Source organism: Sinohyriopsis cumingii, chromosome 3 (assembly GCF_028554795.1).
Source record: "Sinohyriopsis cumingii isolate HCF-2022 chromosome 3, ASM2855479v2, whole genome shotgun sequence".
NCBI lineage: Eukaryota > Metazoa > Mollusca > Bivalvia > Unionida > Unionidae > Sinohyriopsis > Sinohyriopsis cumingii.
Genome location: NC_142963.1, coordinates 145952698 through 145967963, shown reverse-complemented (window position 1 = coordinate 145967963; position 15266 = coordinate 145952698). Strand labels below are relative to the sequence as shown.

The 15266-nt window shown below is 36.4% G+C and overlaps 1 protein-coding gene across 1 annotated transcript in view; it reads left to right on the top strand.

Annotated features, from left to right (window-relative positions):
• LOC149804077 (uncharacterized) overlaps positions 1–15266 on the top strand; it is a 75212-nt gene that overhangs the window by 20245 nt on the left and 39701 nt on the right. The window contains exons 4-9 of the mRNA XM_089953995.1: positions 7448–7512; positions 11933–11999; positions 12385–12648; positions 13485–13988; positions 14263–14435; positions 14841–15089. Coding sequence (XP_089810121.1) covers positions 7448–7512; positions 11933–11999; positions 12385–12648; positions 13485–13988; positions 14263–14435; positions 14841–15089 — 1322 coding nt within the window. The remainder of the gene's footprint in view (positions 1–7447; positions 7513–11932; positions 12000–12384; positions 12649–13484; positions 13989–14262; positions 14436–14840; positions 15090–15266) is intronic.

Here is a 15266-nt window from a genome sequence, read left to right as displayed (position 1 = left end):
AATATTTTAGTGTTATGTCTTTGCTATCGAGTCTTTATCTTACTCTGGTAATACGATCCATGTTTAATACATAAAAGGCATCAATACGCATTAACAAAAAAACAACAGTTAACAAAGAAACAGGAATTTTACAAAGATTAAATGGCATGTAGAAATCATTCAAATTAATTCTAAATATGTTTTTGAAACATTTTTAAGACCTTTCAATAGAAGTTTCTGATCTGCCTGTTGTTCGCAAGGAATTATAGATCCTTGCTCATGTCAGGTAGAAAAAGAGATTGATTTTGGACAAGGTCAAGTCTGACATACAATGTCACACTATCAATAGCATATAATGAAATAAAAATTACAAAAACTAACAAACAAACAATGAAAATAAAATATACATAAGTAATTCTGACCTGGCATCATCCTTGTAACAATTGATGACAACAAAAACATTTAAACATTGATGGGGGGAGAGGGAAGGAGTAAAGGTTAGAGACACTAAATACTGAAGGAAAAAATATGACAAACTGCATACATTTTGATTTTTTTAATGCAATAATTGTATCTTTTAAACCTTAACGTCCATTTTGAAGAGTGAAGAAAAAGAACTGTAATATCCAGTCTAGCTTTATAAAAAGAATATGTGATACTGCATTTACTTATCTGCATAAAAAACATGTATATTACATTCATCTAAAGTAGTTGCTGATTATTAAAAAAGCTTATTTCTGAACAAGTTAGCTTAAATTATCCCTCAAAATCCATATATAAATCCTTCAAAGTTAACTTTAAATTAATACCATAACAGTTATTAAAACAAACACCGTTTCATCTATAAACAGTCCATAGATTCAGTGGCAAAATCTGCCTGTTAGTGTATGTATCTATTCTGTCATTTCCTTGTGCTTAATCCACCTGCGGGTCCGGGGTTGTAGAATTGGCCCGACGTGCCTCGCTACGTGTCGTAAAAGGCGACTAAGTAGAGGCAACCTGTTTGCCGTGGGTTGCGTCCCGTGTCGGGGGAGGAAAGGATCCTGGTAGTTGAGCAGAGGCTTTCCCTGCAACACACTACTTTGGCCTCTACTTCTCTTAGACGGGTGGTCGGGATGGGCCCGGTTCCGACAAATCGGCTGGTCACGCCGAGCCCTAGGAGGTCTTTATTAACTTTCTCACCTTTTTATCTTTCTCCTTGTATCTCTCTTGATACCACCGTTGCCCCTATATTCTATTTCCCTATCTTTCCCTTTTCCAAGTCTTAGAAGACTTCCTAGAAGGCGGTGGCTTAACGGGTCAATCGGGGGGTAATTTTACCGACCTTAGAAATTGGCGACTTCAAGGTCAATCAAAGGTAATTTTATCAACTGAGTATGGCATCTGTGTATCCCTGGCACTTGAAAAGTGTCCCCTTGTTGGGCTCCTTGGTGGGTGTGGAGCACGGGTGCTGAAATTTTATTCAAGCCATCATGGATAATTAAAAAAAAAACCAACACAAACGTACCAAAACAGGATCAGAGTCGGATGATGAGCCATGTAGTGTGGAATCCTTTCCTCGCTTCATGGTCATCCAATCGAAAGACTAGGCTAAACCACTTGCTGCACTATCGCCATTTATAGTCGAAAAGACTATACTTGGATTAGTTGGCAAGCCGAAAAGTGTAAAAAAACTAAAATCAGGCGGCCTACTTGTAGAGTGTGAGCGCAAAGCACACACTGAAAATATCCTAAAAATTAAGACCTTTCACGATATTTCAGTAAACCGTTTCGCCCACTCTACACTTAACACATCAAAAGGCGTCATTCGTTGCCGTGACCTAGCAGGAGTCACCGACAAAGAAATCGTCGAGGGTATGAAAAATGAAGGTGTCACTGCAGTCCGCAGAATTCGTATCAAACGAAACAACAATCTGCAGGACACCAACACTATTATACTCACCTTTAATAAGCCAACAGTACCTAAAGTGGTCAAGGTTGGATTCCTACAAGTTAAGGTTGAGGTATACATACCAAATCCCCTCCGATGTAACAAATGTCAAAAATACGGTCATCATGAAGACAGATGCTCTAGAAGTCAAATATGCGGCCGATGCGGCGATCCCTCCCATCGGGAATCAGAGTGCAAAGCCACTCCGCATTGCGTCAACTGCGGCAAAGAACACCATGCTAGTTCAAAGGACTGCGACACATGGAAACAGGAGAAGGAAATCCAGAGGGTTAAATACACGTCCAACATCCCCTATCCAGAGGCCAGGAAGCTTGTTCAAGCTAGATCACTCCCCGGCCCATCCTTCTCAACTGTAGTGAAGAGCAGCCAAAAAGCAATGAAAGACGCTCAAACTCAAACAAACCCACCTGAATCCCATTCCGACTCAAACATCCCGCACTACAAACCCCAGAAAAACTCAACATCGACACAAACGACATTCAACAATACTCCACCACCAAGATCACCAAATAGCAAGAAAAAGTCACAAACAAATAGGCAGCAAAAGGGGTCTGATGACCCCATAAAGCTGCACAATAGGTTTGGAGACTTGGAGGACATGGATGCAGAAGAATCTGCTCCATGTACTCAAGGTAGCTCCAGACCTAACAACAAAAAATACACCCCCGTACTTCCTCCAGATAAATAACCAAACAGATTGTCTCCGCGAAAGGTCCAACCTAGCTCCAGAATCTTAAATATAAAGTTGTAATGAAGAACACCATTTTACAATGGAACTGTAGAGGACTTAAAACCAACTACCATGATCTTCTCCTGCTTTTAAACGAACATGATCCTGCGGTACTATGCCTTCAAGAAACATTCTTGAAAGATACGGACAATATCACATTTAAAAACTACTCCCTGTTTAACACCTGCTCTCCAAATGTTGATAGGGCATCAGGAGGAGTTTCTGTTATTGTGAACAACAGAGCTCCTCATAGCTTCATTCATTTAAATACCAATTTACCAGCCATTGCTGTAAGCGTCACTCTTCATCGAGTGATTACATTTTGCTCTATTTACTTACCACCAAACACTAACCTAGTACCAAACGAACTCGACAATCTTGTTCAACAGCTTCCCGCACCCTTTGTTTTACTCGGGGATTTTAATGCCCATAACATTTTATGGGGATCAAATCATATAAGTGACAGAGGTCACAAAGTTGAAGACTTTATTTCTAGACACGATCTGTGTCTATATAATACCAAAACACCTACATATTTACACCCAGGCACGGGTACATACACAAGCATCGATTTGACAATTTGTTCTCCTTCTCTGCTTTTGGACTATGAATGGAAGGTCACTGATGACCTTCACAGCAGCGATCACTTCCCAGTCTTTCTTGTAAATCTTAACTCTACAGTCGATGAAGTAATTCCACAATGGAATTTAAAGAAGGCCGACTGGGCCAAGTTCGAAACACTCTGTAAAACTAGGCTGAATGAGGATACAGTTTTCAATGTTGACGACACCATTCAGCATTTTACATCTATTTTAATAGAGATTACAGAAGAATCCGTTCCCAAGTCCTCGCCATATTGTAAAAGAACCCAAAAACCTTGGGTCACTAAGGAATGTAAGGAAGCCATTAAACTACGCCGAGAAGCATTATAGAAATTTAATAATCAACCGACGCCCGAAAACTTAAATATATATCGCATTACCCGGGCCAAAGCTCGCCGCATAATCAAAGAAAGTAAAAGAGCATCATGGAAGAAGTATGTTTCTTCTTTAAACTCTCGTTCCTCTGTTAAAAAAGTTTGGGACACTATACGCAAAATAAACGGAAAGAGAAAGCAAAACCCTCTCCGACATCTGACACTGAACAATAACAACTTTAGTTTAAAACGTGACATTGCAAATATTCTTGCTGACAGTTTCTCGAAAAATTCCTCATCATCTAATTATTCAGAAGCCTTCCAAAAACTTAAAACTCAAAAAGAAAAGTCACGTTTAAAATTCACATCCAACAACTCGGAAAGTTATAATCAATTGTTCTCACTATCGGAGCTTAGGGAGGCTTTAGACAAGGCCCATGATACATCCGCTGGGCCTGACGAGATACATTACCAGTTTCTGAAACACCTTCCAGAATCATCATTAACATCTCTTTTGAAACTCTTCAATGATTTATGGATTACTGGTAATATGCCAAAAATCTGGAAAGAAGCAACTGTAATACCAGTCCCCAAACCCGGTAAAGATAGCGAAGACCCCAATAGCTATCGACCAATTGCACTCACAAGCTGTGTGTGCAAAACAATGGAACGAATGATCAATTCTCGGCTTGTCTGGTATTTGGAAACTAACAATTTAATATCTCCTTTCCAAAGTGGCTTTCGATATGGCCGGAGCACCAATGATCATCTGGTTAGACTAGAAACATTCATTCGCGATGCATTTGTTAAGAAAGAACATTTAGTAGCGGTTTTCTTTGATTTAGAAAAGGCCTATGATACGACATGGAAGTACGGGATACTAAATGACCTGAACGATCTAGGTCTAAAAGGCCGTCTGCCCTATTTCATATCCAACTTTCTCTCCGACAGAGAATTCAAAGTACGAGTGGGCTCTACCCTCTCAGATCTGCACGAACAAGAGATGGGTGTGCCCCAGGGCAGTATTTTATCTGTGACGCTCTTTAACATCAAAATTAATAGCATCACCAAGTGTTTGACTCCTGGTTTGGATTGCTCGTTATACGTTGATGATTTTCTAATATGTTATCAGTCAAAGCACATGCATACAATTGAAAGACAACTGCAGCAAAATATAAACAAAATTCAAAATTGGGCCAATGCAAACGGTTTCAAATTCTCGAAATCAAAAACGGTATGCATGCATTTCTGTCAGTTACGAAAACATCACGATGAACCGAACCTCACACTGGATGGAACACCTATTCCAGTTGTTGAGGAAACCAAATTTTTAGGTATAATCTTTGACAGAAAACTGACCTTTATTCCACACCTAAAGAACTTAAAAGCTAAATGCTTAAAAGCACTTAACCTACTGAAAGTAGTAGCGCACACTGACTGGGGTGCTGATAGAAAAGTCATCTTAAATTTATACAGAACGTTTATTCGCTCCAAACTGGACTATGGTTGCGTTGTGTATGGTTCAGCCAGAAAATCGTATCTTAAAATGCTTGATCCAATTCATCATCAGGGAATAAGACTGGCTCTGGGAGCATTTAAAACATCCCCGTGTGAAAGCCTTCTAGCTGAGGCGAATGAACCACCGTTATCGCATCGTAGAGAAATGCTTTCCGCACAGTATGCTCTCAAATTAAAATCAAACCCTCTGAATCCTGCTTTTTCGGCTGTTTTTCAACCCAAATACAAAACTTTATACGAAAATAAACCAAACGCCATACCTTCCTTTGGCATTAGAATATCATCCAGCCTTGACACTACAAATATAGATCTTTAAAAAATTCAGAAAACATCCATCTCTGAAACACCACCCTGGCTAATTAAACAACCAAAAGTACGTTTTACGCTACACGATGGAAAAAAATCCAAAACAAACCCTTCTATCTTCCACAACTCTTACCATGAACTTCTCACCGAATTTAAAAACTACACCAGAATTTACACTGATGGATCAAAGGATGAGGAAAAGGCTGCTGCAGCCTTTGTTTGTGGAAATCACCTAACGCAAGTTCGCTTACCAAATGGAGCATCAATTTTTACAGCCGAAATCAGAGCAATAGACCTTGCTCTGCAACATATAGAAAAGAACCGTTTTTAAACAGTATCATCTTCTCCGACTCTCTATCAGTACTCCAGTCGCTACACAATAGAAAACTGGAGAACCCATTATTGAAAAACATACTCATAAAAAATACCGAGCTGAGTGTCTCCCACAATATAATATACTGTTGGTTACCTAGCCACATTGGTATTAAAGGTAACGAAAAAGCAGATCGCGCTGCTAAAATGGCCCTTTCTCAAGAACCATCTGATTTTAAAATACCATATACTGATTTTAAGCCTTGTATCAGAAAGTTCTTATGTCAGAAGTGGCAGGCATCATGGAATGATGCTGTAAATAACAAACTTCATGCAATCAAGTCAACTCTAGGAGAATGGACTCCTTCCTACAGAACCATTCGTAGGGAGGAGGTAGTCATTGCAAGAATCCGAATTGGTCATACTTATATCACCCACACCCACATACTAAAAGGTGAAGACCCACCAGAGTGCGTTTCTTGCAATGAACCATTCACTGTCAAGCACTTTATGATAGAGTGCTTTGACCTACAACCTACGCGCGATCGTTATTACGTTGTGCATGACATGAAAGAACTTTTTGATAATATAAATATCACTCGTATTATCGAGTTCTTGAAAGCCGTAAATATTTACTCTAAACTCTGACTTTTATGCTATCACCTTGTGCAGTTTTATGCAATATATATACCGTCCCATTTTAATACCTATTCATCTTTTTTACATCTCCCGTTGATCGGGAAGCTTTATTTTGCACCGTTACCATCTTACCGTTTTTAATTTCAACCATTTGTTCTTTTATATCGCTGGTCGAGATAGGACCTTTTATAAGTTTTAAAAGATTATACAAATAACACTTTGTTTGGCGCTAAATAGCCTAAAAGTGCTGATGCGCCGTTAAAAAATAAACAATCAATCAATCAATCCTTGTGCTTAAATGTATGAATGTTCCGTTGTTCCTTTTTGTAACATTGTTCTCTTCCGCTGTTCCGTGCCTTCTTAACCACCTATGGATACAATTGATAGCTTTTATTCATACATATAATATAAGCCAGTGGATGCTCAATATCTGGAATGAAGTTTATTGACTAAAGCCACAAGTTCATATAAGCATTTTTCATGATCAAAGGTCATTTTTGACACAGTAATGTTCACAATGTAAATGCATGTCATGTCCCAATGTGATAATTTAAAAAAAAAAAGAAAACATGATGTACTAAGTAGAGTGCTGTCCCATTGATTAGATATCACATTTACCTTGAGCATTCCATGTTGCATCAGGCAAATTAGAACATACTGTTTCTTCCACAAGCAAAAGAAGCTGATAAGTTTAGAGGGATCCTTGGCATAGATCTGACTCAGATTCTGTTATCATATGACCCAAATGCATAGTTTGATGGCCAAAATGGGTACAAAATCCTTAAAACTAACCAACATTTTCTTTTACTATCAAATGGGCAATCATGTACTTCACGTTGATAAAGTTAGTTATTATCTCTTTAGTGTTTTATTTACTTTTTTGCAGTGAAGGTTTGATTTTATATTGTATGGGACAGCAATACGAATAAGAGGTCCACATAATGGGGACCTGTCAACAATTATTTATGTTCTCATTTTTGTCATTGAACATGCATATTTTAATGTAGTTTGTAGTTTTTTTCCTACACATTTTAATTAATACTTAATTCTAATTTAATATCTTCTTAGTATTGCCAAAGCTGTGATTTTTTTGTAGGGGATCATGAAGCTCCAGAAATCGTAGTGTCAAATGAAATACAGCAACCTGTCAACTCATTTCAGGTTAGTCTGATATTGAATATGTTAAGGCTTTCATGACTTCCTTGAGAATAAGATAAAACTTTTAGTGCAGTAATGTAATTGTTCAAGGAAAATATGATAATATATAGCAGACCACAAAGTTAAAGGTGGAAAAACGGGGAACTTATCTGCTGGTTCATTATATACTACAGTTTTTTAGTCCTTTAAAATGTTGTGTGTCCTCAAATTTGGAGAATGATGGAAACTTTCCCCTGCCCTTGGGATAATAGGATAAACTCTGAGCCCTGGTAAATTAATACTTACTACTTTTTATTTAATTTCTTTTGTCTAACTTAGATCGCATTACTCTGAAATGTTCAATTTACCATGGGTATGTGTCGCAGAACAGAAACTGAGTGGGTCTTTGGACTAAATGAATAAAACAAACACAATGTGAGAAAGATGGAAATTTATGAATGAATTAATAAAGAAAAATATATGATGTAAAAATACAATGATTCTCTCACGCTCTCAACATATGATTGACTCAAATCACTCTACACAGCATTCACACATCGAAAATAAACCAAAAATATTAAGTCAGTATGAAGTACAGATCCAAGAAACCTCATGGACTGCAGATACGCTTCAAACAGTATTTTACACTACAAGAGAGATTCACATAATCTCGAATATGAACTCTATTAAGATTCAAAATAATCTTAAGAACACAATGAAGATTCAAAATAATCTTATGAACACAACTAAGATTCAAAATAATCTTATGAACATAAAAATGCAATTGGAACAACAATTAAACTAAACGTACATTTCTAGACCCCTTGTACAGTTGCACGATTCCTTGGGTTGGCCCACACTCTTATCGGCCGCTCGCACCCTTTATGGATCCACCACATGTACAGTCATACATATACACATGTACAGACAGCATACAGCACCCTTTTTAATTTGCTACGTCTACGTCCATGGCACAGACATACATACATACATACATATCAACAGCACGCAGCCTTAAATACTCTGGAAACTCCAGACAGCTCTAAGCAACTTTAGACAACTTCAGACAGCTTTGTCATATTCACAGTCACAATCACAGTGACAGTCACAATCAGAATCATGGCCACAATCAGCTACAATAAAACCAAATTGGTCAAAATAATAGTTTCTGTATAATCTCTAGATATATGATAATACTTTAACCTCTAATAGTGACTTGTAATTCAAAGTTCAAATCTGCGTTGTAATAAATGCATTATTACACGATAAGACATTACAAACCGAATAAGCTTCGCATTTCAGATGAAATGTAAATTTAACACTTACCCCTATGGCTGGAGAACAATGGAGAGCGTACACTCCTTGACGTGATCCAAAACGACCAGTGTTGGTTTTAGAAATTGATCTTACTTAAATCCATAGGAGAGTGAGCAAAATTCAGGGTAAAATACCCGTGCATATCATGAAATTAATGTTCCTTCATCACAAGTAATTTCTGGCAATGTACATGTTAATACAGTCGCTTACCTGGAAAAACACTTATTCACCCTAGATAACGTTGTACGCATGTACAACGAGAAATAGTCAAATAGTTCTAAGGCAAAACCAAGTTTTTTCTTTGCCTAATTCTGTGACAGTATGGAAACACTTTTAACTGCATTATGCAGACAGATACTAAATTAAATTTAGACAAAATATCATGTAGCTTACATAGTCAGTTATGTTCACAACATTATGTGTGTGGTTAACTGGTTGACTGAGTGACTGATTCACTGGTTGACTGTTTGAGTGACTGGTTGACTGATTCATACATATATTGGCAGTTGTATTGATTTACACCTTTAAGTAATCACAATATTTCAATAAGCTGAGCATTTTTTAGAAAATTGACTTACTGAAAAAGTATGGTTGATTGACCTGTCATACTGGTTACCGGTATATTGATCTGTACAAGATTAATGGTATACCCCAGGCAGTACATGTAACAATAATTGGTTATCGTATCGACTGGTAAGATTGACCTATACAGGTTTATTGGTATACTGATCCAGCCCTTGTCAATATATGTAAAGTTTTGCAGTGGATGTCATGATAGGAAGATGCATACAGTATTAAGCATATGATACTGAAGTGAATCATACTGTTGCATATTTATCAAAGGAAATGAAAAATGTATGTGTGTGTGTGTATATATAATTTATTTAGCACCAGGCCTGTTTCTCGAAAAAAAATCACTTTTGACAACAAAGGACTTAAGCTATCACATTGTACAGTTAACCCCTTCTATAACATGATGATGAGGGTCCACAGAGTGCCATGGTGCTATATAACATATCGTGCAATATAAAAAAATATTTGAACTTGGGGAAAAGTACATTCCCAACAATTTTAGTATGAAACTCCCTCCCTAGCACGAAGAACAGTCAGGTAACCAATATATAAAAGACACAATATTAGCTTCAGCAGACCAGAGATTAATTTGCTTCTAGTCAAAAAAATTTGAATGACTATTTTGTACAAATGAAACAAGTCAAAGGGTAATGATGAATTCATGTAGATAGCATATGCCAATTGCTTCATTCAGGGTTACTGATCTGATCAGTCTAGTTACTTCTAATATAAGCATGATTAAATTGTAAGTATGTATGTATGTATGATTTGGATTTTTAATGTAGCTTTAACAATGTTTCAGTCATATTGCTATGATGCCTGCGGTTTGGCAGTTTATAGTGATATCTACCACCCAGTCACAATATCCTGACACCAGACCCACCAGTCCTAACACTAACCTCTTAATGCTGAGAGCCAAGCGAGGCACTAGTACCATTTTTATAAGTCTTTGGTATAATTCGGCCAGAGTTCGAACCCATGACCTCCGCATCCGAGGCAGACACTCTAACCATTTACCAACCAGAGCTGTATGTGTGTGTGTGTCTGTGTGTCTGTATGTATGTATGTATGTATGTATGTATGTATGACCCATTTGCCACTAAGATTCTAAGCAATTTTGAAACCATGATAGCTTGGGAATCAACTGTGCAACTAAGTACAGTTTAGATTTTACTTCTGAAACAGATTTGGATTGGATTATTGATTATATACTGTTGACTTATGTGAACCATTACAGCTAAGAAAAGTCATCATTGAGAATCTTATGATCTTTGTTTTAATTGGTTTATCAGTTTGGGACTTAAAAGGAAAATATAAGAATTGCAAGAACAGTCTTAATGATGTTCTAAGCTAAAACGAATTTCATAAATACACCACTCCCTCGAAAACTCATGCCCTGATAACTTGCGAACCTGCTTATAATGCGGGGTCAGGCATGGATCCCATTTTTTTAAACCAGAAAATGCCCCCAAAAATTGATCCCTATTTCTTGAACTTGAAAAAAAATCACGATCAAAATTGGTAACTGAAACATTGATATAATGCTCGTTTTATGGTCAAAAATGGTAGATATGACATGGGCATTTTAATCAACATTTTAAAATTACCAGCATTTAATAAGAAGTCATATAATTGGTTACAGAGAATTCCTGAACTGGAACTTAGATATCCTTAAGGATGATAAGAAGTTTCACTATTACTTTTAATGAAATTACAACATCAATATTGTACTAATTGAATAGTACAAAAATTGAGTTTTGACAGTGATCTTTGTATGACAAAATAAATGTCATGGATTTTTGAAAAAAAGGAACCTTGTTTGGTGGTATATCCAAAGTTAGCCTAGTTCCCAGCTGCTGTGACTCTCGAATTGTATTACACTATTTAATACCATTCCAGGAACCAGGCTAATCAACAAAACAAAAAGCAGTGACATAATGCACAGATGTTTTCACGTTCACATGAAGGTTGTTGAAACCAGTTGGAATGATCTTTCACATTTTGAAAATAAATGTTATTTATACAGAATAACGAACAACTACGTTACAAAAAGCACGTTATTAACAATTATTATCGACGTGATTGTAAAACAAGGGTTCAGTCATTAAACAACCCAGTCCCCCCCCCCCCCCCCCCCGGATTTCTCGATGTATAAGCAGATTTTTTCAATTTTTGAGGTCCCTCAGTAACTTGCGCCCTCACTTATAGTGCGGTCTATGTTTGTGGACCCCGTTGTGTGCGAGTTGTCGAGGAGAGGTGTAATGTAATCAGAGTCGATGTCATCCACCAGAGTAGAAATATAAAGAAGGCGTATTCAGTGCCATACCATCCAGAATAGAAATATATGTAGGAATAATCCAAATCTAAGCATCAATACTATTTTAATAGAAGTATGAAAATATATTGTAGAAATTGCTAAGAAAATCAATAAAGTGCAAAATACCGTAATGCAGAATTAAAAAGTTAAAATAGCATCGTTATGGAAGATAAGCGCAAACCTTTACTGCATTATGAGAGTATTTGTGCATAAGTTTCAGTTTTTGTTTGTTTGTAGGAGACTGAAGAGGTGAGAGATGAAATTATGTATATGAGGCAAGGGAGTTCCAAAGCTGAAGACCACGGTAATTACTTTGCAACGTACAGTAAAATTAGCCATTTCTTTGAACAGATAAGAGTTAATGAATATTTTAATAATGGTATTTGAAGGTCTTGGCCTTGTATTTCAAGCCCAGTTCCTTTCATAGGGTAACCAGACAGGTTGTAACACAGGTGCACTTTCCCTGCAAAAGACATTATATTAATGTAATTGTATACAAACTGTATGCACTCAATTTCTTAATATACAATTAAGACAGTGTCTTTGATATAAATTGAATTTAATATCAAAGAAGAACAAAAGAAACACACTGTTCTACATTGCATCTGATAAGAAATGTTTGCAATATTTGGACATGCAGTTGAACTGAATAATAATGATCCACACATATTTTATTTTCCTGCTAACAGTGTTACCTCCTGAAATTCTAAAAATGGATGAAATGTCTCAAAAGCTATACAGAGAGGCTCTTGCAGCTGGAATGGAAAAAGTCTACAACATTAGAGTGATGATTGTAGGGCATCAAGGCGTGGGGAAAACGTCTCTCACCCGACGCTTGCTTGGAGAAGAAGTTAAGGAAAATGAGACAGAGTCAACAGAGGGAATTGAGGTGCATGCCAGGTGCTGCCAAATAGATCATCCTACACAAGAATGGCATTTGAAAGTTAAGACAGGTTTGTCAGTTATAAAAAAGAACAACACTCAAGCTGACTGTGTTCACAATCTGCTTCTTCATATCCACACCATGTGAAATTACAAAACTGAAACCAAACTAACAATTAAAAATGTTAGAATATAAACAAAACAAAACTTTAAATCCAACGAGTAGTAAATAATTGTCATTACAATGATTGAATGTGTCGGACTTAGTTTCTTGTTTCTTTCGAATTTACCCAGTTTATCTTTTAATCTGCCTACATTGTAGTAGTTTTTACAGAATACCTTCAGTTTTCCATCATTTGTTGATGGCCTGCATTTGATTTACTGACATACAATGTTGGTGTGGAGTCAAAGGTTAAAATCTACATGACCAAAAATGGTTGCCACACAATAATGTTGTTCTACTCTACATACCATTCTTTCTTCATGGCTTTCACTTGGGGTACAGAAGAAAACTATCAATGTTTGGGTTTATTGATTGAATGACAGTGCCACCAAATGAAAAAAAAAAGATTTTTACACTGTAGCATTTGTTTTCTATCAAAGAACAGGCCCAAATCTTATATATATATATATATATATATATATATATATATATATATATATATATATATACTCTTAGGGTGACGAAGTAGGTTATTGATTTAGGGGCCAAAATGTAAAAGGTCAAGATTACTCTGACCGAAAGAAGCAGCTATTGGCTTCTGCTCAAAAATGTCATGTCGAAGACTGCTACACATGGGTCACTTTATAATGTGCTATTCACGATGCAGTTGTTCTTTGTTACTTTTAAATGCTTATTTGATTTTTTCTGATTTTAAAGATATTGTTATATTGCGTCTGTTTTCAGATGAACTTTCCTTGAGTGATCAACGAATAGCCAATATACTCAGCAAATATGTGAGTCCACGAAACAGTCAGGCTGAAGTTGAAGTGTTGGTGACTGACCCAGTAAATGATGTAGCCCCTAGCACACCTACTGTAGGTACAATTAGCCAGGGTACAGAAGATGTCCATATTACAAAGACAGATGGTAGTGCACCAATCTCTCAATTAAACAACATGGTGCCAATAGAAAATGTACAGGATGAGGCACAGGAAAGAACTTGTCCAGAGGAAATTAAGAATCTTGTTGAAAGGTCACAATCTTTGCCCATCCTAAAGAGTGAATCATCTTATGTTACATTCCTGGATTTTGCTGGCCAATCCCTTTTCTACACAACACATCAGGCATTTATGTCATGGAGAACATTATACCTGCTTGTGACAGACATGAGTCTGCCATTGACAGATGCAGTTGAGGAGGGGGCATACAGCATTAATATAAGTGGGAAAAGAACGTGTTGTACAAAGGGTAAGACCTAATATGTGATAAACTGATGCAGTATACAGGGTACGACCTAATCAATGATATGCTGAGATTATGATCTTTTAAATTCTCTTTCCTTATGTATTTAATATAAAGTAGTGTTTTTGGTAAAGAATTCAACATTATTTCTAAATATGATGTTTATAAATACATAACGATGGTGAGAATAATATTTACAAAACAATAATAATAATAAGCAGTAGTGGTAATAGTACATTCTGCTATAAGGCAATATGCCCAAACTTTTGAATATTTTCAGAATACGTCACTTATTGGCTAAATTCAATTCATTCTCACGTCCTGATACCTGAAGATGACAGGATTCACAGAGAAGAAAAGAGTACCGGAAGAGAAGAAAGTGGTGCTCAGGGTACCACAAGCAATCGACCTTTTGTAATTCTTATAGGAACGCACTCAGATAAAATTCCAGAGGTAAAAGAAGACACTTCAAATAAATCATAATTGTCAGTTGACGTCTAGATGAATCTATTATGCCATATAACTGGTTTCTAATAAAAAGCTCATGTGCATGCATGATATGAACAATCCCACCATTATTCAGATAACAGTCACAATAAAAATTATCATTTGTAATACAATATGCCATGCCGAACATATTGAGATATTTGGATCAAGTAATGCAAACAGTAATACAAAATGATAAGAGATTCAAATACATTTGCAGTTTTTAGATGATATTGTTGTTCTTCGCATAAATTATAATTGTTTTATTGTAGCACTAGTTAATTAATTTTAACCTGGTAAATTATATTACTCTATCTTTAGCAAGATGTACATTATGGGAGACTTAATTATGTTATTTTCTTCTATTTGTAGAAATTACTAGACCAGAAGAAGAAGTCATATTTTAATGACATTCGGGTTGACATGAAGGACAGGCCATTTCTTTCTCATCTTGTTGATGAAGACTTCGCCATTAGTAATTTAGGATCTGATCCCAATATAAATGAATTGAAGTCAAAAATATTTGAGACAGCTCAAAACCAACTGTACTGGGGAGAAGAAATTCCTGCTCGATGGATACTTCTCGAAAGAGCACTTATGGAGTTGAAAAAAAGAATCCCGGTATTGATATATATTTTGCCATACTGTTTTTAACTGTATGTTATTTTTACATTATCATGCATTGTCTCAGGTTATGCCTTCATGCAAACTTTTAGTCTGTAATGGCAGTGGTACAATACCTGTCACTGCCTTGATTACCTCTTCTGGAACTCTTGTCTCATCCAAGCTCATAATTCC